Raw genomic sequence first — 27581 nt, forward strand, 5'->3', positions numbered from 1 at the left:
ATAATAGTCCACACAACCGATAATAAAATTCTGTTGGTAACCACAACAAGAGGGTTAGGAGAGAAAAGCTTGGCTTCAAATCCAAGAGCCTCTCCTGGGTAAAAATTTGTGATTCAAAATACTAGTTAATGTGCCATCAAACTGGATTGTGAATGACGCATGACTCGGCAGCTCACCAGTATGCATCTATTGCTGCAGCACTGTGGGAGTCATGGCTTCTTCCTCTCTCTCTCTCTCTCTCTCTCTCAAAAATGTTGGAGGTTCTTCTTCGCAGCTCACCAGTATATGCTTCATGAGGATAGAGGCTAGAGGTGTCTCTACTCTTTCCGAGTTTTAAAGTAAATTTTGGATAATAGAACGAACGTAGAATATATGTGTTGACTCCACTTGTAAATAGGGCAATCTCTAAGAGTACGGACTCAATTTCTAAAGACTGGAGAGTGGAGCCGTGAGTTAGGAGAGAGCTGCAATGCAGCCTTACCTCCCTGTTTGTGTTGATGGAGAATTGGAGAAGATGAAAGTTAAAGAAGATAAGAAAGTGAAAGGTTGAATCTTCTACTACACTACTAGGGTTGATGTTGAAGTCTCATATCTTAAATTACGTAGTTGTCCTTATGATTTTTTAATTTAATTTTTTATCTAATTATATGTAATATACCACGAATTGATAAGGGTATTCTAATATTATAAAATATTATTTAGTAATACTTTTATAATTGGACCTAAACTTTGGGGAAGACGAGGGTATTTTGGTAATTATGCCCTAGCAAGGGTATTTTAGTAATTAGGTTGGGTTAGGTTCTTAAAAACAAACAGTAGGGGTAAAAGGGTCTTATCAAATTAGGTTAAGGCAAAAAGGTCTTTTCATATTATGAACAAATAGGTCAGGGCAATTAGGTCTTTTCAAATTTATAAACATCGAAGAAAGGGTAGAATGGTCAAGTTCTTAGCACTTAACGGCTAAACTTAACGGTTGGGACTTATCTGGAATTAAGGGGGTAGAGTAGGGGTGGTACGTGGACTTTTCAGAACCTTAGGGGGGTACCAGGAATATTGGGTGCATTATAGGGGGGTACGTCAGTACGTGTACTTTACCCTATTATAAAATATTATTTAGTAATACTTTTATAATTGGACCTAAATGGATATAATATCCTATCTGAAATTGAAATATCCGTATTCACATCCGATTAGTTTTTGAACAAATTGAATTGTTTCTAGAAAACGATTTTTTTGAATATGAATTCTCCTAAAAGGGTGCGAACATGAATTAAATACAGATTTTCGATTATACATTTACATCCTTTCCATCCATATGCTGATATGCCCTCATTTTACACCATATTGATACAAAAAACTTAGACTGATAGCATTCATTCATTTCTGAGTAAAATTTAGTTTTCCCACATCATTCAAAGCTTCAGAAGGTTTATTTTTTTTAAAACAAACTATAAAGAATTTATATCATCTGCGAACGTGTTGGATTGGTCTAGAGTTTAATATGATTGAGTGACGATGTAAATTGTAATGTGAGGAAGGTATGCACAATTCTCTTTCTTTCTTTCTTTCTTTTTTTTTGAATTTTTTGTTCATTGTAGTTTTTGTGTGGTCGGCAAGACCAAGCCATCTGTAACGAACATGGGGAGTCAATTATTAACTTCTTCGGATGCAATCACGTAGAGAGACAATTACTTGACAATGCAACCTGTAAAGCTTTACATGCTATTGTACTATTATCTTCACATGGATTTTTATTTTTTTTTCAATTATTGTTCTCTCTTACTTTGACCATGTGGGTCTCATGTGGATTATATTAATTTTCAATTTTTAGATCGGAACCATCATTAATGTGGTCTAGGAAATTCTTCCCATATTGGCGTTGTGGGGAATCCTTACCTAGTTCCCCTCCCTCAACTCTAGGAGAAGCAAAGGTTACAGTGTAGTTGGAGTTGGAACAAAAGGGTGGGGAGCCACGACCTTATTACTTGAACAGATCTGTTCTATAGGCTCATACCTCTGTTCCTTGAGCTCTAAAACGGGAGAGGGAGCCTATTTTGTTAGAATGACAATGGGGCTGATATGGTTGTGAAATTTTTTCTCCCAAAGAACAAGCCAATGTAACTAGAGAGTAGTTGACTATAGCTGGTCATGCACAGTTCTTAATTTTGATGGGATTCAAACGAAGTGAAAAACCAAATAGAGCAGAGCTAGTTCCAGGAAGTCTCAATGGGAAATGGTTGGTTGTTGGTCGGTCATAGTTGTTAATTTACCCTAACTTACAGTCAAACCTAAGCACCTCTACTCTATATGTGGCCCTTATGAATCTGAAGAAGAACCCACAAAGTAAAGTAGCTTTGCAGTTGTATTTTTGTCCACTGAAAGAACAATCAGAGGTGACCTCAACCAGAGATAGTGTGACAATCAGGGAAACTTGAGGTAGAATTGCAACTTGCAAGCATGATAGTGACCCATTTCATAAAAATTAAAACTTAGATGTCTCCAGCATTCCCTCCAAACCAGGGAAAGATAGTGAATGATGGATGTGGTTACTCCAATACATAGTAATACATATTTGAATAACTTGACAAAATTCGTATTAAATCAAAAAATCAATAAAAAGAAGAAGAAGAAGAAGAAATTAATCTGAAATTCTGAATGAAAAAACATGGAACAAAGGAAAGTAAGCTTCTTATGTATTCATCTATAATCATAATGAACTTTTTATGTTACAAATTTCTCTAAAGGGACTGTTTTTATTTTACAAGCTGTCAGAGAGCAGCAGTTCTAACCCATGAATTATTCAACTTCTACCCAAAAATAGAAATAAAAAACAAAAATAAAGAACTACTTCTTTGGTGTTGATGCTCACTTGACAAATAGTTGCTTGCATAGCCTGCTTGGCTTGGTTCGCATACTAGCTACTGCTTCAGCTTCACCATTCACTACCTCATCAATTAAATTTTTGAATATCCACCTCTCAACATCTAGCACAACCTCTGAAACCTCCTTGCGGAAATCTATCCAATTCTCTGATTGATGCATCACAGCCTCCCATAAGATGCTTTTCAAACTATCATCCTCTTCATCCAAGCTGCCGACTGAGTTTTTTGCCTGCAGCTGATCTAACTCAGAACACAACTCCTTCAGAAGCTGTTGTGCATTCAAGGTCTTACCTGCCAGTTTATTGGCACGGATCCATGGTTCAGGTGAAGGGCCTGTGGAAGTCAACTTCCGAGCAAGAATCTCGTTAACAGCATCAAACACAAGCTTCCTGTGGAGCTTCTCCTGGTTGGGTCTTGATCGAATAGACTTCTCACTATTGCACTTGTCTGTTAGGATCCCAGCACTCGCCTTAGTTTGCTCTAGGACAAAGAACAAGTCAGGGTTGATTGGGTGCCCTGACGGGTGTAGTTGAATGCTCATCAACCCAGAGCTCAGGTCTCTGAGAAGCAGGCCTGATGCTAGCAATATCTCAGAGATGTATCGGTGGTCTGGGTTTGAGTTCTCACAAAGTGACCCAATGTAATCTGTTGTGGCTTCATCGTGATCCGAGTTCAGTTTTCTAAGTTTCTGAACTAGGCTCTCAATGTTTTCCAGTTTCTTTCGATTGATATCAGAGCTAAAATTGGATCCTCTGCTGTCAGACAAGCGGTCAAGATCCATAGGGTTCCATCCATCTTCACCAGTATTATCATCAGAGTTTGGACACTTGCCATCTGCAGCAAGAAAAACCAGGGAAAATTTGATAAATAAAGAAGCCTTCAAATTAACTCCACACAAAACCGGGGGAGGGGGGTTGGTGGGTGGTGGAGAGAGAGAGAGAGACGCCTTCTATGAACTAATATAATTTGTAGGAAGAGCAGATTATCAATTTGCAATTAGACATGCCTGAAATGCTACCAACATGTAGTGTTTCCTAGGTTGCTATTATGGGTGCTGCAATATGGCCTAATACCCAGCATCATTGCAAGTGCATCAAAAGCAATAAAATAAACATATGTAGAACATACTCAAATGCACCATGCATTGGATAGTGGTACATAGCAAAAATCCATAACTTGCACTCGTAATTTTACTATATAAACAGAAAACAGATCAGCTATGGCCATTCTCTAATATAGATAGACACTCTACTTGCAATGTAAACTACCAGAAGCAAAGCCTCACCTTTGAAGACAATCAATGTATTTTTCACAGGAGATGGCAAATCATCTCTGTAAAACGAGGCATCTAAAACAGAAACAGGACTTGGTTGTTCAGGAGCAACTGTTGCAAGTTCTGCCATTGAGCTGTCTTCACTCAACCTGGCTGATGATATCTGAAGAAGAAAACAGGAAATCAAATTATCTGGTGAACCAACCTAATTAATAATCAAGTAAACACTTCAAATAAGGAACACATACCTTCTGTTTGAAGCTAGAAATTGGTTTATTTGCTACCATTTTCGGTGAACTCTGGCTACCTTGCTGGAACAAGTTGCAGTTAACCTCAGCAGATCTGTCAGCACTTGTCACCTCCAGATCCATATGTGAGCCTGAGCTGATGTTGCTATCTGATAGCACAGAAATCTCATCTCCTAGATGACTCAAATTTCTCATTTCACTACTTATTTCACTTGATTGGTCATCACTTTGTTGCAAGTTGGGTGATTTGGGCCTACGTTTTCCACCTGGGGAACCTGAATCTGTTGGCTGCCTAAGAGTTTGCCTTCTTGTTTTGCTAGCATCTGATGAAGGGATAGGGGGACGAGCAGAGCGCTTCTCCAATTCAAGCCTCCTTTGATGCAGCTTTGGGCTAACAGATCCTGAGTTTTTCTCAGGGCTTCCATTAGTTTCTTTGGGCAATTGTTGAGGCCTGCTTAAAGCCTGAATTGATCTCAGGGTTTTCCCATTATTTCTCTTATCCGAGGAACAGAGAGTTCGATTCGCAGGCTCTCTAGGAGATTGTTTTGGAGGCAAGTCCTTCGCAGCTTGTCTGCTAGCTGGAGCCTTTCTATTGTCACCAGAATTACCACTTCGGGGCTTGCGAAGACCAGATAATCCATCAATTGGAACAACTGTCGAAGCAGGCAGACCAGATTTCTCGATAAGTTTTGCTGGTCTCATTATCACAATTGGGGATTCAAATGCCTGTGAAGAATTAATTCCTTTTACCGAGTCAGATAGCTGGTGGTTTTTCTGTGGATTTCTCCTGTTTGTGAATCTTGGATTCTGGTTGGAACTGGTGTGGATTGGGCCGTAGCCTTTTTCAGACATGAAGTTGGTACCTTGATCTTGTACCTTTTTGGTCTCCAGAAGCCCCTTAGCCTGCATTGCTTCCAGTATCTGCTTAAGAGCTCTGAGATCCTTATCCGATTGTTTAAATTCAAGATCTTTGAGCCTTTTCTCAATTTCACTATAAACACTCGGAGATGAGTTTGGTGGCCTTGCAGGGGAGTCCCAATTCCTGAATGCCGTTTTTTGAGAACCACGCACACCTTCCTGCTGTCTCCAAGGAGCTGGTTCAATTGGACACCTTGAACTTGGAATGGGTTTCATGACTGAATCAGGACATCTCAATCGTGGCGAGATGGAGTCTTTGAGGGAGCTCCTGGGGGAGCCAGATACTCGACTTTGCGTACTTTCATCTACTGCTTTTGATGAAACTGAGAAAGGCTCAGGGTGTCTACTGGAGGAGGTTTTAACAAACCTTGCCTGACTGTCAGTGCCCGAGATAGGATTGGGCAATGCTTCCAAGCCCATCAACTTTGCTACAACACTAGGAGGTCTTTTGCACATTCCTGGCTCTTGTTGTGAGTTCGCGATTCTGTCATTAGAGTTGCCACTATTCATCTGTAAATCCTTCAAAATAGAATCTGATTTTGCATTTTTGTTAGCACCCCTCATTGAACCTTCTCTGCTGTCCAAGGAGAGCCTTGGTAGCTCTCTCAGCTTTGCGGTATATTTTAAGGTGTCTCGTGACTCAAAAGATCGACGGGGTATCTCTCGTCCATCGAAGGAGAACCGAGGGGCATCCCTGGGAACTTGAAACAAAGAACCATCTTTTGCTTCGTATGATGACCTTGGTGGTTCTCTGGCTTCATTAAAATAAGAAGGGGCTTCTCGAAGTTTAGCAAGAACTCTGAGTGACTCATTGAAATCAACAGACATTCTGGGCTTCCCATTGATTCCTACGTCATAAGATCCATCAACTGATTTAGAAAGTGGCAAAGGCCTAGGGGAATCTCTGTGCTTGACAGTGCGGCTTGCTGCTTCTTTGGTTGTAGTTTTAACAGATAAAGCATGAGCTTCTCTGTGGATTGATTCCTTAACCACATCACGTAAGTCAAGGGATTGTCGCCCTATCTGTGGAGAAGCATTGGGGTGGTTCATAGGTGGGTGGGGGTCCCTCAAAGGTGTTTGTGTAATGTTTCGGTCATAGGAAGAGAACTCAAGTTGAGATGACTTGTTACAATCAAGAGAGGAGAATGAAGATGAGCAAGAGGAGGATGAAAAGGAGGTCCTGGATGACTCCATTGAAACTCTTCGATTCTCGAGGACGTTCTTGTAGGGATTTCTTTCCTGTAGTTGCAATTTACATATAGATATGTGAATCCTCCCAGAAAATTGCAGACAGCTTCAATGGAGCTTGCAAATTCAAAATGAAGTTAAACACTTACCACAACTGATGGTAGATTATGTTCATTATTATTAGGTTCCATTCTACGGCTACCATGATTGAGGTGCAAGTGACCTGAAAAGAAAGAAAAGCATTTAACTTAGAAGGTAGAGATACCGATGGTCTTTACATGATGGAGGAGCATGCAATCCAACAGACAAAATGAAGAAGATGCAAGTTTTACACCACAAAGATAATGATAGTTAGAACAGAACAGGCTTCTCAGGGACATAGGGATTTTCTGCAAAGCCTTGAAATGGAAAAATCATGCCCTAGGCACATAAACATAACGATAAACACTGTTGAGAAACACTTTAAAATGGATTTTTATCAGTTTCTACAGAGGAAAACTTATTTTTAAAAAATCAAGACAATGTAAATTATGTAATCCAAGCAATAACATAAATCTGTGATGGACAGTTTTTTTTTTTTTTTTTCCTCTCTCTCTCTCTCTCTCTCTTCTAAACTAGCAGTTACTATCAAAATTAATCAACTATTCTCACAGTGATGTTGGAAGTCTGAAAAATCTAAAGGAGGGAAACGGTTGAGGAATCATGACAACAATAAAAAAAAGGGTAAAATTTTGGGCCATACTAACAGCAATTCAACATTTCCCTGAAGCTTCTAAGACATGATTGATTGCTATGATCCCAAGAAAGAAACTCATGAAACCACGAAAGCATGAACCAAAATGACAGTCCACTTAAGTACCAATTTGTGAATTAACTCAACCAAATAATTCAAAATTAGAGTATTAATACCCCAATTAAAAGGGATAATATACCTGCAGGAAGCCTTTTGGGACTGGAGCTAGTGATCCGCCTGCCAGTATGGATATGGTGGCGATCGAAGATCTGAAAGATGCCAGTCATGCATCCAATTTGCTTCTGCAGGTCTGGATTGTCATCTGTTAAGGCATGTAAAAGCTTTGCAGACATCTCCACCTTTGGTCTTCAACTACAAAGATTAAAGCTCAGACCTTTCAAACCTCCATCACCTACTTTGCAAGCCAGCTGCTTTATGACTCCCCTCACAAAGAAAACAGAACTCAATACCCTTAAACAATATTAAAACTGGTTTTCAGTTCCAGAACAATTGGAACAAGAAGATCCTAGCAGTTTCAGTGCAGAACCTCTGGGAATATAAGAAGTCAGAAACCACACCAAACTTTTCTATCCCAGAAACCCAAATCCCAATACACAAGGAACTCAGAGACAGGACAGGAAAACAAACTTCTAGTCTCTCTCTCAAATTTTTGCAAAACCCAGAAAACAAATTAAGCTTCCAAGAAGTACGAACAACAGGAATCAAAGATCACGTTCTGCCAGGTACAGGTACTGACTCAGTAAAAACTTTTTTTTTGGTGGTAAATACTGACTCAGTAAAGACATGAGTTACAGTTCTCGAACAAAACTGAAGTAACTCAAATTACTTGCACAGCATACTCTATAAGATGATTTTTTATCGACTCCAATAATCCTTCCAAACGCTCCAGTACCAATCAGAATGCTACTTAAAATCCTTACCTGTGCAAGTTCTTATCTCTGCAACCCAGATTACACTGCGCAGTGTACACCTCGGGAAACAAAATTGAGAATGAAAAAAACAAAGGCAGAAACAAAACAAAAGACCCCAAATCAATCTTTAGCTTCAATCCTCATTTCAACGGTGAAAAGGGAAGAAACAAAACGTGGAACCGCTTATTGGGTTTCACAAAACAAGAGAGACAATGCCATCTGTAAATGACCAAGTACCCAAAACCCAATAATCCAATACCCAATGCGCAGAGTTATCCCACACAGTGACACAGCAACATCTATGCCTCAAAAATCCGAACGAAGGACTGTTAATAATGCAGAATTGCAGACTGAATAGAGAACTCTGCAGACCCAAGGGAGATGTTTTTTGGGTTTCTGGGTTTCCTCAGGAAAACACCAAACAGAGTTACAGAAACGAAAAAGATACCGTGGCAGTACTTTAGCTCTCTTTAAAGAATGCCAACTAAGGTGAACAAGAGATAAGAAGATGATACATTCATATTCTATGAATTATGTGAAATGAATGAATCTACTGAAAGTGAGAGTCGGCATTTTTTTAATGTAATTTCTATCATGACTTTTATCCAAGGAGGAGAAGGTGAGACTTATATGAAACTTTGGAGATTTCAAGGCTGGCACACAAACAGAGAGAGAGAGTTGGAGATTGGTGGAAGGGAAATGCTTGTGGGTCAGATGACTCAAATCCTGCTATGGTCTCTTTATCACACTTCCATGTGGGCTGAGGGCTGATAATGTAGGTGGGTTTGGATCTGTCTGTATGGGCATGTGATGTGTGTCAGAGAGAAAGAAAGAGAAAGAGAGAATGAAGGAGAGAGGAAGATAAGAAGAAGGTAAGGAGTGGATCTGTGCTCTGGAAAGCCTGAAAAGTCCAAGTAGTCTAAAATTTGGAAGATTTCATAGTGGTCCAAATTACTACTTCACCCTATTGTATAATCCCATGTTTGACCTCATAAGCAACACGACAACTCAACAACAAATACCTGCCAGAAAATTTTTTCTGTACATCACCAAATCACTACTGTACTAATAAAAACTCTATTATTTTTCTTGGTCAATTGTTTCTTCGAGTGCTTGACAGCAAGAGTACTATTAAGTATTTTAATTGTTTCTTTTTTTACGAATAGATGGGCCAAGGAAGTACTTATTAGTTGTTTATTTCACAGAAGCTACCATTTTAGTTTAGTAAATAGAGCTTATAAATGGACAGTTTCAGGCTAAATTGGCTTTAGTTTATGAGTTGGCCGTTTAGGTTCCCTTATCATCTTTTAGGTGAAATATCAATTTGATCATTTTGATGGAATAATGATTCAAAAATAATTATTTTTTTTCAGTGCATTACTAATCTATGAGTACTCAAAATAATCTAAGAAAATAGTTCTCCTACTATCCAGAGGAAATATAAAACACTTCTTCCTTTCATAAATCTAAAAGTGGGTGATTTATTGAATATGTTGAAATTCAAGTTTAACTTACTGTGCTTATATGTTGGCTGGGTTGCTAAGAAAATTTACATTTCTTTTGCTTAGGAGAAGCCATTTGACATTGATGTATAATTTCAAAAGCAAGTCATTATTTGAGAGAAATTATAAATACCCATCTCAAAAAGATTTTTTTTTTTTATATTTATATTTTGAGAAAAGACTGGACACGCCACCATGGTCTCAGCATGTATCATTCTTTTTCTTACACTTTTAGAAAAAAACCCCTTGCCCTCCTGTGTCCAGCCATGTGATTGATGTATATTGCCAGCTTATCGAAAATTAGCGGCATGCCCAATTCTCTCCCTTGTATTTTTTGGAGGCTTTGGTGGGGACTGGGGTAGGGACGTAGGATTTAGAGAGAAGGTGGTATTTATAAAAGATTGTGATGGAAAACTATAAATGCTTACCAAAAATAAAAAGATGAAAAACTGTGAATGAATGCACACTTTTCCTTTTCATATTTAAATAATTATTAATACTTCTCGAGGTTTCATAATTTTATTTTTTTACTCATTTAGTATAATATTTTTTTTTTAATGATGGTAAATATTTTTCACATGTGTACTCAAAAAAATATGTTATGATAATGATAATTTTTTATAATGACATGAAGATAAGTCACTTTCAAATTATTTTTGAAAATCCTTTTATACCTCTAACTTAATTTTGGAAATAAGACAAGAGGTAATTAAGAGAATGTGTCAAGTTCTAAATACACCTGTACAAGAATCATTCAGACAATTAAATTAAAATAGAGAAGGCTTGAAAAAACTAATAAAGACAGGGTTTCTCTTCATTCATCCACGGTGAAGAGATTCCCTCTCTTTATTGCCGTTGGATGGGACTCTTAAGGGCAGTGTTGGACTTCATACAATTTGATGGACAAATTTATGACCCTCAATCCTCTTCACGCACAAAACTTTATCATACAAATAAGGACAAAGTTTTCCTCCACCAATAGAAGACGGTTCATCCACCATTCTAAAGTTTACAAACCCCTCCTAGGATTTTAGTATGTTCCAAAATACTCTCCAGATATCCATTCCCGCCCTCTCCCACCCCTCGGTGAATGGAATGGGTGGAGGGAAACTTGATCCAACAAATAATACTTCTTTTTTAACACTGAAAATCTATTTATAGAGGTCAAGAAAAATTCCCTTCCCTTTTCTTGTAATGGTAACCAATACAATAGCTTCTGGCTTGTGGCTTGTGGCTTGTGCTATTGCTTATGGGATGGATTGCTTGTTTGTTTTAATGATTATAACTATTATGTCTACATCTTTCCCTAGTCTCTATTGTTGGATCATTGAGTACTCTAACAATGTGGTCCAACCCATTGTTACCTGGAACAGAGGAAATGACACTAAATGCAAGACCTCATTCAGACAAACTAAGTCTTTCCCAATCTGCCAAGTTTCTCAAAGTGTACAAACCGTCCAAAATTCTGACTACAGTGGAAAAGGATGGTAACCCTGTAGAAATTATATTTCAGGTATGAACATGTTTGAAGATGCCAAAATATTTTGTTTGATCAGGTAAAGAAGTTGTTTTTAATCGCCACAGATATATCCATCTAATAATGTTTTACAATGAAAATGCTTGTGATGTTCATGCATAGAACTATAGAAAGTCTAGTCTTATGGAGGGTTTTTTTTTGGTTGTGATTTGTTATTTAAATGGAACTATTTATTAGTGTTTAAATTAAATGAAGAAAACATAAATATTTAAGTTTTCTGAATGATGCCACCTACCAACAACTACAAATTCACAATGACAAAAACAAATTTCAAAATAAATGAAAGAGAGATGGGCTGTTTTCATTGATTGTAAGAAACTAACCACTTTATTTTAAATAGTAAGGAGTTTGTTTGAATCTATTCTTTCCTTCCATGGTTTATTGACATTTGTAGTGGTCTTTATACTTATTTTCTTGTTAATTATATGGGTTGATGTTCTCTTTGGGGGGCTCCTGCGTGCACACGAGCCAATGAGAACGCATGTGTTGGCATCATAGCGGGGGTGGGATTTTCGTCTTAATGAGGTGGGACAGTCATTTCTCCCCCCTCTATGTCTTGACGTGGGTGGTACACTTTCCTACAGAGAACTTTCTTTCTAATGATATATGGGTCATATATACCTGTTCTAAAAAGAAGGTTTGGGGGGGGGGGGGGGGAGAGTGGCAATTGGGTCAATTTGAAAAGAATTCCATGAGAAGTTTCTAATAATTGAACTTCTATTATTCCATGGCTAGCTGATGTCCTTATTTGCAGTTTGCAACCTCTCTAGTATATTCCAAGATTTGGAATGGTGTATGTGATTCCTTGGGCACATGGCTGCCCACCACCCTTAAGCATTGTCAACTTTGCCTTGGTCTCACCAGTCACCTATTAATGCTTTGTGGGTCTCTTTTCTCCCTCACCCTCCCACCCTCTTAACTTCTCACTATATCAATGTTTTTTCTTAATTTGATTGATCAATGAAGTTTTGTTTTTTGTCATATTTTATTTTTATAATTTTTTTTGAAATTTAAACCAAAAAAAAAAGTATTCTATTCTTTTACGCGCATAATCTATCGGTGTTGTAGCGTATTAACTTATATTAATATTCTAATCTCACCAAATTTATTATTTTAATCTCCAATCTTGAATCAATATACTAATGCCTAATATATGTTGAATCTAGATATCAAGTTTCCATTCTATAAATGAGCTTTCAAACTGATCAGAAGGGGAGGGGGGAAAGTAAAATTTGAGGATTTGGACTTTTAGTGTAGTGGAATGAGTTAAAAAGTTTATTATATTTACTAAAATAGTACTGATCATAACTCCTTGGGAGGAGGATTTAAATATAAATATGATTGTCTTATGTATTCTCATGGGGAATAGAATGATACAACAACTAACTAATATATTTAAACGTGGGTCCCATTGTAATTTATTAATAATTTGGTAAAAATATCAAAGAGTTTTAAAGTATTTGGTATTGTATTGTTGTTTAGACTGGAAAGTCTCTGTCAAAAGGTACAAAAACAAATTATTTTTTCTAAAATGGACCATTAAACATAAACAGCCAAGAGAGAGAATGAAGAGGGTTAGGGAGTTGGAAGAATGAATACAGTAGTTCTTGTATGGTAGCTAGGAGGTATTATTTATAGATATGATGAGAGAGAGAGGTGTATGTTATTGGTGAAGCCTGATTTTTGATCTACAATGTACGATTGAGATCTTCGGAGGGCTATTTCGGCCTCGAAATGTCAAAAAATGGCAAACATCTTCGTCAAGGACAGGGAATTGTGTTGGGCTCATCGAGATCTTCGAAATAGTATATTATGGGATATACATTCTGTTTTGGTTCGACTCTGTCCGGTTTGGCAATTCTGGGTCCAGGGGTATTATTGTACTTCTTCGGGTTAGGGCTTCTCTATATAATGTTCTTATCTCTAAGAAGACTGTAAGAGAGGTTTTGTAACATTTCCAAAAAATAGTGAAATTCGTTCTATTGCTCTGTCGTGGATGTAGTTTCCCATCTTGGGGGTGAACCACGTAAATTTTTGGTGTTATGTGTTACTTGTTTTTCTCTGTTTTTATTTTTCTTTTGCAAATCGCCATTTTAAGCGTTATTTTTTTAAGAGTGTATGTATGCGTGGGTATATGAATGAATGGCTGTCATAAATCATACATTTATAGATGAAAGTGAATAATGTACCATGCACCACCCTCTTCCCCAATCAGAAAGGTGATGGTGACTTTTTATTTTTAATTTTTAAAATTGATGAAAAAGGTGATGGTGATTGGTTAGATAGAGAAAGGTGAAGATTGAAGGAATGGATATGATTCATCACCACTTGTAGGGCAGCTGAAAGTGAATGGATCACATGGAGTGTATGCCTAACTCTGCCAAGCAATTCCAACTACCCTATCTGAATCATCCCAAGACATGTTCCAAACTCCAAAAGGAACATTTAACTCTTCCCTCTTAAAAAATAAAAATAAAAAAGAAATGAGGGAACATTTCCCATTTGCCTCACCTTGATTTGCACATGATGTTCTCTATATATCTTTTTCTATCTTTTTCCCTCCCACCAAAACCCCCATGTGCTTTAGCCACATCAATGGGAATTATTAGTCAACAAGATTGGATCAAAATTAATTTCTAATAATCTTGATTTTGTGATCATTAACTACTTTTCATAGGAATTATGGTCAACTATAGTGTGCTAGAGAGAGAGAGAGAGAGAGTCTTAAAGTAGCAATAATTCAATGCAAAGGTGTTAGGATTTCATTATTCACATTCTAAGGACTTCCAAAAAGTAAACCAGATTGTGTGAACATGAAACAAGGGGGAAGTTTAATAATATATTACTAGGGGTTTGATCTGAATGTGAGGGAAGGTTCCTTCTTCAATCCTTTCCAATCAAGGTGGAGTGTTAAGCTTGGGGAATAAGGAAGGGGTCTACTTGAAGTGGAAAAATCAAACTTCTGTGGTGACACATCCTTAGTTATCTTTAGAAACTCAAAAGTGAAACATGTACATTTAGTGAAGTTCCAAGACTTCCACTTTTTGCCTTTGTTTTCACAGACAGTGTGGATAAAAGAAAAGGTCTGAATGAAGTGAAAAATCAACTTCTTTGGTGATTCCTATACTCATATAAATAATGTCTATTTATGCAAAAGTTTTCGTTCACATATAGAGTAGGATTCAGCCATCTATTTAGAGTTATTATTACTCCCCTTATTATACGAAGTCAATAATACCATCAATTATTTCCTGATACCTTCTCCACACCATCCGAACCCCTAGGTCAAGGAGAAAACTCGGTCCTATAAATAAATCATAAGTGAAACATATACACTTAAAATGAAGTTTAAGGCTTCAACTTTTTGCTCCTTTTTTTGTTTTAATCACAAACAAAGTGAAATTAATCTAAACCTATACGTGGAAAGAGTGTGAATAACACCGGATCGAGATTTGCTAGGGAAGGATCGTAATCATTAGAGACATAAATAAGTGATTAACAAAGCTTAATTAACAATTAACTATAGGCCCAAAACAAGGCAGGTCAAAAGGCAAACCACACAATGAAATGAAACTACCAAATGGTGAGAATCCAGCTAAATTAATATCCCTAATATGTGTATCATTTCATTGGAAAGCTGCAGGAGTTGGTTAAGGGGTCTAAACAATTGCTTTCGACACCTCATTACCTTAGTCATAGATCTGAATGAAGCCTGTTTGGTAGGTTTTTATGTTTGATTATTGAACCCAACGAACTTGATTTTTAAGATAGGCCCAGTTTGTAAAAGGGACCACTCTTAAGTTAGTTATCTTGCACAAAATATCTTCATTTAAACCTCATTAGATCTGTCTCCCATATGCCATATCCCTTGAAAAGCAAGGCATGATCCTACCTGACCTATGAGATTGGGTTGGCCACATGCTAGCTTAAGTGGCTGTATGTGCATCCATTGTTTCTAACATGAGAGTACTTTGAAGTTTGGATTGTAAGGGCATGGTATAGTTTACCTCCAAACATTTGCAATGCAGTAGATTGGTTGGGCCGACTTTTGTCAATTGCTACACCTTATTCACTTGTCAAGTTTCGACCCAAACAACGTTAGTCAAATGATAAAATAAAGTTTAATCAAGTGAGAAAAGAAAAGGAGAGGGATAGGAGCACCGCCGGTGTGTACTAAACTAGTAGGCAGCATTAATGGGGATGTGAGATGGGATATCATACAGGAGGCCGGCAAGGGGGTCATTTCATAGGGGGAAGAGAGAGATAGACAGTGGGCGTTAGCTTATGGTACACCGATGGTGTGTTAAAAACGAAATAAGAACTTCTGAAAAATTGTTGAAGAAAATGTACACTTGAAAAAGAAAAAAAATATCATAAACAAAAAGAAATATGATTAAATTTGAGTCTCACCAATCTATACCATTTTACTACATCAACCTTCTTCATGGGGCAAGTGGGCAATCAAGGAAATTTATTTCCTTGATTAGTGTCCATGAAAACTTACTGTGTTTTTTTTCCCTGGAGCATATGATTAGGGCAAGTTACAACTGTTGGAATTGCAGGGACCCCTAGATTAGCCACTAGTCTAATATATACAGTGACTCAACTCAACCGTATATAACACTTTGTATTTGTTTTTTCCCCCTTGTATTTTCAATGATCAATCTGTTTAGCTCCTACCAAGGACTGAGACATCAGTATCGGTCTCCACCTATACCGATCTAGATCAATCAATTTTACTTTTACTTTTCATTAAGCTGATTTTACTCTTGATCGGGTACCAATTCCTGATCCAGGATCAGCCAGGTATCAGTATCGGCCTAGACTGATACCGATACAATCCGGTCGATCCATGCCTCCTATTCCAACTTTTTTTTTATCATTTGTTAAACCTCTTTTGCCACGTGTACTTGGATTTGGCTGAAATTTCAAAAGTAGTTGGGGCATTCTTAGGCTTAGGCTTAGGCTTACCTGTGCACCAAATTTGGCTGTGAGGCAGGCTTCCACAGACCAGCCATGTTGCTGGATGCATCAGGCTGGTGTACTACCATGGTTCATTATCTATTTTCTATGATAAACTAGCATCATAGCACGGGCATGTTGATTTACTATAGCAGAGATATGGAAGTGAAATGGAGAGTTACTGGAAATAATAAACTAAATTTTGTATAAAAACTATAAGAACTTAGTACTGAATGTTTGAATTCGAAACAAAATGAAATATTGAACATTTTCAATGAGTTCAAGGAGCAATGCTATTGGGAAGTAACATCATAGAAGTGTGGACTGATTTTAAAGACTTGGTAAACTAGATGGTGCAGTAAAAAGAACACCAATGGTCATGAGAACTGTTCTCTTTTTTGTTTGATATTATGCTATTCTTAAAACTTTTGGTTCTGTAACCATATTAAATCAGGGTAGGATCTTGATAGCCCTGGCTCACAAACTGGCTACTAAGGCCAGAACTAGTAAAATCAGAAGAAAACTCTACAGACCTTCACCATATGTTTTTCTGTGATTAACTTTAATGATAGTTTTATTCCCATAGATAAATAAAACCCAAAATCAATCAAATTATGGCCTTATTATCATAGTGACTTGATAGAACAAATTTTGAAAAATTCTAGAAACGTTCAAAGATGCGTTGGGTAATTTTTAAAACCCAACTGAATCAGCAGTCAAACTGGGAAAAACTGTAAGGCCATATTTTTTGGCTCTTGCTTTTCCAAAACTTTTACTGAAAACCACTATAACACCAGAATAAAACGGAACCATATTCTTTAGATTCGAGGTCTGGTTTGGTTTTAAAATCTGTATTGCATTGATTAACAATTGATTTCACTTCTCCAAATGCATGCGAGTTTTGTTATATATAATTGGCAGTAGTAGTAAACAAAAGCGCCAAGAAAAATAAATAAAATACTTTAAACAAAAAAAAGAGTCTAGAAGAATATCCTTTGAATCAATTCAAGCAAAACTATACAAATTTGTATGAAGAAAACTCATTTAAGTTTGAGAGATTAAAAATAAAAATATCATAGTCAAAACTCTCTCATTTATAACACTCTTGATTACCAAAAAAACTTCAGCCAATTTTATGGCCATGGCAAATCAGCACTAAGATTACAAAGCTGCAACTTATCTTTTTCAGTTCTATTACCTTAATATTTCAAGTAACTGAACCCATTTGAAACATTTCAGTCAGTCCATTGCATACATATATATTCATAGGAAGTAGAAGAAATATTTCAAATTTAACAAATAATAGTTAATGCAGGGCCATACAAAAACAGTAACTTGAAACATTAACGTCAAAATAAAAATTACTTTCCACTATAATGTCATTATTCTACAACTTCGGATTACAATATCTTCAGTAATTTTGAAAGCAATACCACCTTTTCTTTTCTTTTTTTTTGGTGGTGGGGGGTGGGGGGACAAAAGTGAAACCATAATAAGAACCTTGAAGATTTTTACAGAGTAAGTTAGGGTCTTAAGGCACAAGTCAAAGGCATCAGAGGAAAAGAATCCACCCAACAGAACCTGGAATTAACTTATCAAGTTAACCCTTTGCATGAGTATTAACCAAAAAAAGAGTATAGAACCACCAAACGTACTTTGTTAAGAACATGAAAAAGGGAAATAAAGTCGAAGTGCCTACCCAATCGTTCCATTTCTGGCATATTCTTGAATCCCTGGTGTGCATTTCTTTCTTCAGTTTTATTCCACCAGCAGTTAAGAGTCTGACATTGAAGAAACACTAACAACTGGACAACAGAAGAATTTTACCAAAAATGAAAAACGAATAGCAGAATAAAAGGAAACACCATGTCTATCAAGCCAAAAATGAGTTCAAAGAATAGATGCCCTATATACCACAGGATGATAAGCACATAAGATGCTCATAGGTTGCAATCACTTCTCTCAAGAATCTTGAATTGTTTGAAGGCTTTGATACTTCCAACTTACAGTTGGCACCATTGTAATGATACAGGGGCTGTAAGTAATCTACAATCTACAGTACTCTGCCTACCACAGTACCACCTACACACATGTTCCCATCAAATTATCAAAATGTCTCAACTCTTAACCATTAACTATTTTCAATCAAAACTAAATAAGTAAAGAAGAAGAAATCAGCCAAGAAAAAAGTTAAGCAATGAAGAATGGAAGAGTGGGAAATACATCTTGCTTTTAGTGAAAATAAGAAAATACGCCCTGCCTCCAGGTTTACTTTCCTGTGAAAATTTCCAAGCTCATGTGATTTGAGGAAGGAGAAGTCAAAAAGCTATTGGGAACTTATCTGCCTCCAGGGTTTACTCCCATTTTTCTGCATCATTATGTTTTCCTCATGATTTTCCACCCTTTGCAGAGCAAACTCCTGACATCTCACTAGGAACTCCAGGATATCTTCCTTCAATAGATTCCAATATATCATCTTCCTTTGATTGTGGCCATTCTTTTCAAGGGTGTCAAGCCCCTTCTTCTTTTTCTCCAACCCCACCCCCCAAAAATTTTTCATGCGGTCATTTGTCTGTGAAGGACACTAACATTTCTATTAACTCGCAACTACAGGCAAACCTCCTCCAGCAGCTTGTGTTCCCCATCAGTGCTTCCTGGAGCATTAAACCTTTCTTCTTCCTCTTTACCTTCTTCCACCCTGCTCTGACGTTGTCATAATATTATATAGTATATGCACTAGCATGGCTTTACTTTGGCCAGCAACTCCTGCATGATCTCCTTCAATTGCTTTTGATCAAGTTCATCACTTTCATGATAATCCTGCCTCTTCTTTATCCTGTCTGCCCTCTTCCCTATTGTGCTTTTGTCATTATCTGTTGAATGAGAAGCATTTGCAATACTTTGTTCCAATGGCAACTGCTGCAACTCCAATTTGCCATCCTCCAATGGATGTTGATGCAGTTCACTGTTTCCAACATCATTGGGCATCTTCTTCCTCTTCCCCTTCTTCTTCTTCAACTTCTTATTTGTGGCATTCACTTCTTCATGACGTTCAGTTCTCTGAATAGCAGGATCCACCCTTACTTCCACCTGTGGCAATTTCATATCCAAGCTATCCGGCTCCAAAAGATTTTGGTATGTATTATCATTTTCACAAGCAATAGGTTTCTTCAGCTCTTTCCACGTGACTCTTCCTTCTCCTCGACCATCCTCCGTTTCAAAAGAATCTCCAAATTTTCTTTTCACCATTGATTTATGGCTTCCCCTCTCCAACAGCTTTCTGTGGGCTTCATTATTTGCTATGGTTTGTCCCAATGGCAACTGCCGCCACTCCAAGTTGCCATCCTCCAATGTATGCTGATGCAGGTCACTGTTTTCAACATCATTGGGCATCTTCTCCCTCTTCCTCTTCTCCTTCTTCATCTTCTTATTTGTGGCATTCACTTCTTCATGACTCTCTGCTCTCTGAAGAGCAGGATCCACCCTTACTTCAACCTGCAGCAATTTCATATCCAAGCTATCTGGCTCCAAAAGATTTTGGTAAGTGTTATCATTTTCACAGGCAATAGGTTTCTTCAGCTCTTTCCACACGATGCTCCCTTCTCCCCGACTACCCTCCATTTCAAAAGAATCTCCTAATTTTCTTTTCATCATTGATTTATGACTTTCACCCTCCAACAGCGTTCTATGGGCATCATTATTTGCTATGGTTTGTTCCAATGGCAACGGCCGCCACTCCAAGTTGCCATCCTCCAATGGATGCTGATGCAGGTCACTGTTTTCAACATCATTGGGCATCTTCTCCCTCTTCCTCTTCCTCTTCTTCTTCCTCTTCTTATTTGTGGCATTCACTTCTTCATGGCTCTCTGCTCTATGAATAGCAGGATCCACCCTTACTTCAACCTGCGGCAAGTTCATATCCAAGCTATCTGGCTCCAAAGGATTTTGGTCTGTGTTATCATTTTCACAGGCAATAGGTTTCTTCAGCTCTTTCCACATGATGCTCCCTTCTCCCCGACCACCCTCTGTTTCAAAAGAATCTCCAAATTTTCTTTTCACTACTGATTTCTGGCTTTCCTCCTCCAATAGTTTTCTATTGGCATCCTTATTTTCAATGCCTTTAGGCCTCTCCTTCTTACTCTTTATCTTTCTGTGCACCACAACAACTTCTGCGTGATTTTCTGTTGTTTGCATAACAGACATCCTTTTTCTTTTCCCTGGCAACATCGCCAAATTATTCTCCTCCAATGACTTTTGATCCAATTCAATTTTTTCAGGGAAATCACACGACTTGAGTTTCTTCTTCATTGTTAGCTGTGTTATGTCCCTCTTCTCATGCTTGTCAGCTATTATTTGCCCAATATCCTGATTTTCAGACACAAGTGGCCCCAGTCTACATTCTTCCGACAGCTTCGAAAGTTGATATTTACTTCTGTGCATATCATGTATCTTCTTCCTTGTTCTGCTTTCCCCATCCCGTTCCATGCTCCCTTTTTCATGATTTTCTTCAAGTACTAAAGCAGCATAAGCCAGCAACCATAGGCCACCCCTCCCAAGTAGGTCTCCATCTACATCAGAATTTTCAAGAATATCTTGGGTTTTCTTCTTCGACTTTCTCTTTCCTCCATCTGTGCTTTTTGCATGATTTTGTGCTGTTTGTAGCTTTTGCCGAGTCTCAACACATCCTGAGGTAGTCTTCATCAACGGTTGCTGACCCTGATGATCAGTTTCAGACCCATTGGACATCTGATTCTTCCTTGTCCTCCTTTTCCCATCCTGTTCCATGCTCCCTCCCTCCCTCCCTCTCAAGTAGGTCTCCATCTACATCAGAATTTTCAAGCATATCTTGGGTTTCTTTTTCGACTTTCTCTTTCCTCCACCTGTGCTTTTGGAATGATTTTGTGCTTTTTGTAGATTTTGCAGAGTCTCAACAAATTCTGAGGTAGTCTTCTTCAACAGTTGCTGACCCAGGTGATCAGTTTCAAACCCATTAGATATCTGATTCTTCCACCTTACTGTTTCATTGACAATGCCCACTTGTTTCACCTTACTGTTTCATTGACAATACCCACTTGTTCCACCTTACTGTTTCATTGACAATACCCACTTGCTCCTGGTTCTATCAAACAGATTCTATCTTCTCACTAAACAGTGAAGGAAGCACTATCTTCGTTTCTGTTTCTCTCCTTATGGGTTGCACCTTCTGTAGGCTTCGTTGTCTTGTTTAAGGCCTTCTTGTTGTACACATAAGGCAAACAATGCTTCACTAGCTTCTTTTTCTCCTCCAACTTCCAATCCTGTCCATCTGACCCTGTAACATTGCACAAACCGTATAAGGTTTTTATAAGAGAGGACACCATTATACACAAAGTTCGCCACATTTTCATCCAAAGCAGCACGGTTCGTAATCACCTTTTTCAACTCCCAGCACAGAAACTTGAGTCTTTTTCTTCCAAACATTATCAGCACATTGTAGTCTCACCACGGAACAAAGCAAGGATCTCAATCCTTTCTCTTCCAATGACTTCTTTTTCGAGATGATTTCAGAACCATTTTCTATCTCCTCTTAAGTCTTCCTGACTGTCAACGCAATCCTCTCCTCCTTCGCCCTTCACCTTGCAATTATTTCTCATGGGATCCTGCGGAATCGAACAAAACTTTTAAGCATTTCCACTCGAAAGAAAGCCATTTTGATCAAACTTGAAACTTTCTTCTACACAAGTTGTGAAAACAAGTACGGATTTCACTCCATAAATTGGAATATAGCACCAAATACCGGGGCTCGGCACCTACCTTCACCTCAATCAACTAGCCACTAACCCCTATCCCATTGTGGAAAACAGAGAGATTTAAGCCTAACAGAATATTTATGCAACGAGATTGAAGCCTGACACAAGAACATCTCGAGATTGATTGAACACAGAGACCCCTAAAAATTGATAACGAAGAAGAAAAACCGAAAAGGGGAAGAAATTTTAGTTCTGATTGTGAGCATCGGGTATCCTAAGCGTACCTGACTCTAGCTTCAATTTCAAATCCGCTGAACCCACTTTTCTCTTCCTTCCATTCCCCGAATTCAGATTTATGCCTACATCTGCATTCAGTAAAGAACTATTACCCTTCTACCCAAAGCTATTGAACTTTTACCCTTAGAACCCAAGGACATAAAGAGGAACGGTGTTATAGAGCACAGGAACAGATCCCCTCTCCAATCCAAAGGGACATTAGTGACATTTTTAGATTTTGATCCTCTACGGCTGGGTGCAGAGAGCGGCCACACACAGGCAGGGGCGAAATGACCATCCTACCCACTGCCCGAGCAGGGTCCACACACTGCCTGTGTGAGGCCACTCCCTGCCGGCCGTAAAGGTTCCAAATTGATCTTCAAACACCCCTCTATTCAATGCTGTTGTTGGGGAGGGAAAAGGCTTCTGTGCTGCAGTGGCGGGAGCTGGAGCGTCCAGCCCAGCAAAACCACAACAAAAATAGGGGTGGGGTGGTCATTTCACTGGTGGGTCCCACCCCACCCCACATGTGAAATGATCACCCCACCCCCTGTTTTTAGGTGGTTTTGTTGGGCTAGACACTCCAGCTCCCGCCACTGCAGAACAAGAGCCAAATCCGATTGGGTAGCCCCCATTAGGCCAGTGTACTACTAGCTTAAACTATAATGGTTCCCTTCGGGAGGGACATGGTGGGTTTGAATACGTCACTAGAGATAGTAGTGGACACGTCATCTTTGCTATTACGGCAGCTGTCACTCCCTCATTCGTCATCAACCATGAGTTGGAGGCTATCTTAATCGGGTGTAGAAGAGCTGGCCATTTTAGAGAATATGAATATGTGAATATCCATTCCAACTCACGAAGTGCAATTGATTGTATCAAAGGGACCAAGATGGATCCCTAGTAATGTTGGTGGTTTGTTGATTGTATTAGAAGGCAGCTAACATAGCAGTTTTTTCTAAGAAAATCCTTCAAAATTGTTTGAAAATAAAACCCATTAAAAAGCAAGAGGAAATGCCCTATACCTGATATGTCACATACTTGAGATAAGTTATCAAATCTAACAATGTAACCTATTTGAGGTATTCCTAATCTATCCAACAAAATACTAAATGACAGGTCCACATGACAAAATATAGACAAGCAGCCACAAAAACTATTACAGCTACATAGCCAAATCCTTCTTTTGACAAATCAACAAAGCCTACCAACAAAATGCCAGAAACAAAACTTGTTATTCTTGTGAACAAGTTTTTCCTGTTTCTCCATTCAACCATTTTTGAGGTTAGATAATAATTTTCGATAGGATTTGGGTTATTCCTATTGGGATAGCCAGGATAGAGGCGTCCCGATATAGACTTATTACCACTGAATTTTTTTATTTTTTTGGGAGAGAAAGACAAAAGGTCAACAAAGCAGTGTTTTGAATATGAATCATTACCCCTCCACCTGTGTTTAGCTGAATACCCATCTGATAGACTCGGACAACCCGTAAGAACTTTGAACCTTTAGTTACCAAAACATGTTCTTCAGCCAAAAGCTCGAGCTTCAACTAACTTTCAGGGAAGTTCACAAAAAATGACATTCAGTATAACTAATTGTTATAAATAACTCTTGTAAAAGCAAACACACAAATTTCAGAATTTCACCTCAAACACCCCACCCGTCTACTTTTTTCTTTTTTTTTTTTTTTTTTTTTTTGGGGGGGGGGGAGGGAGACAGAGAGACAGAGAGAGAGAGAGAGATTACACACAAAAATCGCTGTTTCTACTAATGAACCAGTAAAAATACAGATAAATTATAATAAGAACAACAATAACTATGGATTCGCAAATTCCAACCATCTCAAATAGCAGGTGGTTAGGATGTGGGAGTCAGAGACTATATAGATTTTCTCTTAGAGGTGAAAACCTGACTGATTGTAGCCGTGTAAGCCGTGTAATCCTAAAAAGGTTATCATAACAAGCAGATTTTAATATAGAAGAGTGAACGCGAGGGTGAGCTTGGCCCAGTGTTGGACTGATTCCTGCTATCCTTACAGATACGCTTGGAAAAGACTAACCACATCCCTGCACCAGCAGCTATATCTGGCAATCTTTACACTTGAGGCAACACTCTTTTGAACTGGATTCAGGTCAGTACATCGAGGATGGTCAACATTTGGAACTAAGTTTACAGAGCTCTTGACTAGAGGTGAGAGAAGAGCTATCGACATTGTCTTCAAGTTGTACATCAGATATCTTTGTCCCAATAACTCTAAGGTAGAAATCCCATGATGGATTCTTGCTTGTGATAGCACGTTGACCAAATGGATGTTCTTCCAAATATTTTTTAATTTCTTCAGCCATGGCTAATCCTTCCAGATAAACTCGAAGATCACCTCCTGGGCCTGCCATGAACCAGACATGAAATTTATGCATATTTGTATGGGACAAGGTAAGACTAAATTGTATTTTCTAATATTCATCAGAATAGACACAAGAGTGAACATATCACCAAAGAGTAGACCTTTTGCCCTTGAGGGTGGTCACTCCTACCAAATTGATGAGCCACTGTTAGGCATCCTGAGGGTATGAAGCCAAAATTTCACTCCTTTTTTGTAGGTTTTACCATTAGTTTATGACCCTTCAGGAGAATGATCTAGTGTATTGTATTCCACAGGGATCAGATTTCAACCAGTTTGTCCAAGTGGACACATTACAAGGTTAAACCACCCTATACATGTCAAGCGTGTATCATTACACACACAATTGGAACTCATAAAATTGTCCTTATGGTGCACCCTTCGTGAACCAAAGGGGTTTCCAACACCACCATTGTCATCATAATAATAATAGTAAAATAGAGATCATATTTTGGGGAAGGTCTTACCTAAAGAATTATCCTTCCTATCCAGATATGTGAACGGATATGGGAAAATTGCAGTGTGTGGCTAAATGACATGGAGAAAATGAAAAGTGAGAACAAGAATAGAATCCAAAAACATTGAAAGAACGCCTAGAGATGAAGAACCTAACTGGATTGCATAGAGCCTTGTATGGAGAATCATCTACCAACAGTGTGTTTGATTCATTGTAAACTCCCTTCTCCCATGGAAGATTAGGGTCATGCTTATCCCATAACTTCTTCAGTTCTTTGAGTACAAGTGGCTTCTGCTTGTTCTCAATAGTATTGAATCCTGTTTCAGTGCAATGTGATTGGTCCTGGACAAAATAATTAAGTCAAACAGAAGACAACTACAAAATTTATTATCAATTATATTTAAATTGTCTTGAATTAGCTCAGTTCCACTGCAATTAAGAATTCACTGTTGTGTGACTGGGGCAGGAAGGTGATTGCAGCACTGGAGGATTTAACAAACATTGTTACATGGATTGATTTGCATTCTCCTAGCAACTAGGCTACATTGTGACTGAAGATAAAGGGGACAGTTGTCCACCTCTGAAGTTTGCAATCTTTATATAGATGATATGATAAGAAGTGGGCACACTTCTTTTTCCTCTTATCTTTATCACAATAAAACTGCCAGTATCAATAAAACAGAAAATGTTGTGTAATCAAGTTCATCACAATCCTGGTGATATTCCTGGTGCATTAATAAGCTTTTGGGGGAGAGGGGTTAGAAGAAGCAATAGAAAAAGTAGCATTAGAACTTTTAATCTTATGTTCACAAATATAGCACATTTTCATTTTCTTGGTTGGAAGCTTATTCAGTATTTTAAGATCTTTAAAAAAAGAAGTCGGTACAAAAACAAATGAAAACAACAAATATACATATTTCAGAATCAAATTTACTTACCCAGCAAAACAGCAACTTATGCTTCATATCTTCCATAAGGAAATCAATTACACTGTCCACATTTCTCCTGCAGCAGTTTAATAACTTTTAGACATCATCATGAAAAGAACTGTATCATAGCACTAAGTGTACCCACCAGCAAATTCCAAAACAAGCTGAAAAAAAGAAAGAAAGAACATTATATATCCAAACCAAAGGCTTAAAAGTACTTGTTTCTTGATGACCAGACACCCACTTCAAATCTCTCAAAGCAGAACTTCAGGAAATCATCATAAAATGGCCTCTTAAAAACTGAAGCAAGAGAAATTGTTAGAACCAAGCAATAAGTTGGAAACAGGCAAACATCTACCTTCAAAGGTCAAAATTGTGCTAAAGCTAAGTTCCAGAGTCAATACTTACGTGATTTGTATGCAATTTTCTTGTCTGGTGTGTATCCATTAGGGATAAAAGGCACAATATCAACAAGTAGGCCATTAAGATCAAGAATAAGTAGTTTTCTCCTGGAACAATGGGGTGATCTTCCTGGTAAAGACGGTAACTTCTCCAAAACATAGGCTTCTTTATTGATGGAACCAACTGAAACATCATCTTTCATTACATTCACATAGGCTTCTTTATTGATGGAACCAACTGAAACATCATCTTTCACTACATTCACATCACAAGAAGGATGCATTTCTTCCATCTTGGATTTAGTCACGGATACTTCTAGATTCCCTTTGCTGAAAATATTACATCCTTCTGTTACTGGCTCCAACTCACCCTTGGTTTCCCTATTATTTCTGTTGTTTTTCCCTTTGCTCTCCTCTGCTGAAAGTGAATTACCTGACCAACTAACAGAGGCCTCTCCCATTGAACTGTTTTGTACAGTTTGTATCACTTTGTCTGGCTCCATAATATTAAGTAAGGAGCATGATGACTTTCTTTTCTTTCTTTGATAGGTTTTAATATTTATTACCTTTTTCTTCCTCTGATATGTTATTATTGAACTAGTCTCGGCACGCTTTTCATTCTTTTCCAAAACAGTATCTGCTCTCTTTGGCAAACGGGAGGACACCTTTGGGATCATACCTATGAACACTTCATGATTCTCGTTATGTTTCTTTTAATTCCAGTGTTATTCTCAACTGTTTGAAAAGCAACTTCTATGTTTCCGTTGTTCTGAGACTACAGGGCTGTATATCCTTTCAAGGAGTATCATGCACTTTATTATCACTAGAAGCAGTTTTAGTAGTTAGTAATGAAGTAACAGAATCGCCTATTGGGAATCTCCACGATCTCAGCCAAGGATTGTGTGCTCTTCCTGTCCTTTTCTATCTTGATGTCCACGTCCTCCGATTCTACTCCAATGCCTCCTCACTGATAAACAAGAAGTTTGCTTCCTTTTCTTCCTTTCTTCTTGCACCTCCCTTTCTCACAATTTGATCCTGTAATATCATTAAATTTATCTGAGCTTCCACCCAAGAATGGAACACGATATTAATTTCCTTACCCTAACACCAAAAAGTAGTAAGACCTAAATGCATCATCATCAAAAGCAAGAAGTAAGTATGGGGGAAATTATATCATGTCCAACAGCCTCTAAAGGTTGCAAGAAGAACC

The 27581-nt window shown here is 38.1% G+C and overlaps 2 protein-coding genes across 5 annotated transcripts; both read right to left on the minus strand.

Moving 5' to 3' along the window:
* Positions 1-2844: 2844 nt before the first annotated feature.
* Positions 2845-7985, minus strand: LOC122654329 (protein LONGIFOLIA 1-like). Its single transcript, XM_043848379.1, has 5 exons — positions 7442-7985; positions 6659-6732; positions 4404-6560; positions 4168-4318; positions 2845-3716 (listed from the first exon to the last, which is right to left on the minus strand). Exons 1-5 carry the CDS (start codon positions 7593-7595, stop codon positions 2866-2868), a joined length of 3387 nt encoding a protein of 1128 aa, XP_043704314.1. The 5' UTR covers positions 7596-7985; the 3' UTR covers positions 2845-2865.
* Positions 7986-23927: 15942 nt separating this feature from the next.
* LOC122654245 (uncharacterized FCP1 homology domain-containing protein C1271.03c-like) lies at positions 23928-27048 on the minus strand. Of its 4 annotated transcripts, XM_043848242.1 has the most exons (8): positions 26828-27048; positions 26638-26797; positions 26379-26583; positions 26189-26270; positions 25980-26046; positions 25198-25383; positions 25052-25112; positions 23928-24569 (listed from the first exon to the last, which is right to left on the minus strand). In XM_043848242.1, exons 1-8 carry the CDS (start codon positions 27046-27048, stop codon positions 24334-24336), a joined length of 1218 nt encoding a protein of 405 aa, XP_043704177.1. In that variant the 3' UTR covers positions 23928-24333. The 4 variants fall into 4 exon arrangements, with proteins under 4 accessions (XP_043704177.1, XP_043704176.1, XP_043704179.1 ...); XM_043848241.1 differs by having other exon boundaries at positions 26638-27048; XM_043848244.1 differs by lacking the exon at positions 26828-27048 and having other exon boundaries at positions 26379-26591; positions 26638-26722.
* Positions 27049-27581: the final 533 nt, after the last annotated feature.

The sequence above is a fragment of the Telopea speciosissima genome, chromosome 3 (assembly GCF_018873765.1).
Source record: "Telopea speciosissima isolate NSW1024214 ecotype Mountain lineage chromosome 3, Tspe_v1, whole genome shotgun sequence".
Lineage (NCBI taxonomy): Eukaryota > Viridiplantae > Streptophyta > Magnoliopsida > Proteales > Proteaceae > Telopea > Telopea speciosissima.

Coding starts and splice junctions, on each gene's coding strand:
- LOC122654329 (XM_043848379.1), bottom strand. CDS start 7,595: ATGTCTGCAAAGCTTTTACATGCCTTAACAGATGACAATCCAGACCTG. Junction 6,733..7,441: donor TCCCAAAAGGCTTCCTGCAG/GTATATTATCCC, acceptor CTTTCTTTTCAG/GTCACTTGCACCTCAATCAT. Junction 6,561..6,658: donor ATAATCTACCATCAGTTGTG/GTAAGTGTTTAA, acceptor TTGCAACTACAG/GAAAGAAATCCCTACAAGAA.
- LOC122654245 (XM_043848241.1), bottom strand. CDS start 27,048: ATGATCCCAAAGGTGTCCTCCCGTTTGCCAAAGAGAGCAGATACTGTT. Junction 26,047..26,188: donor GTCTGGTCATCAAGAAACAA/GTACTTTTAAGC, acceptor AAACTGCTGCAG/GAGAAATGTGGACAGTGTAA. Junction 24,570..25,051: donor TAGGAAGGATAATTCTTTAG/GTAAGACCTTCC, acceptor GGTTCATGGCAG/GCCCAGGAGGTGATCTTCGA.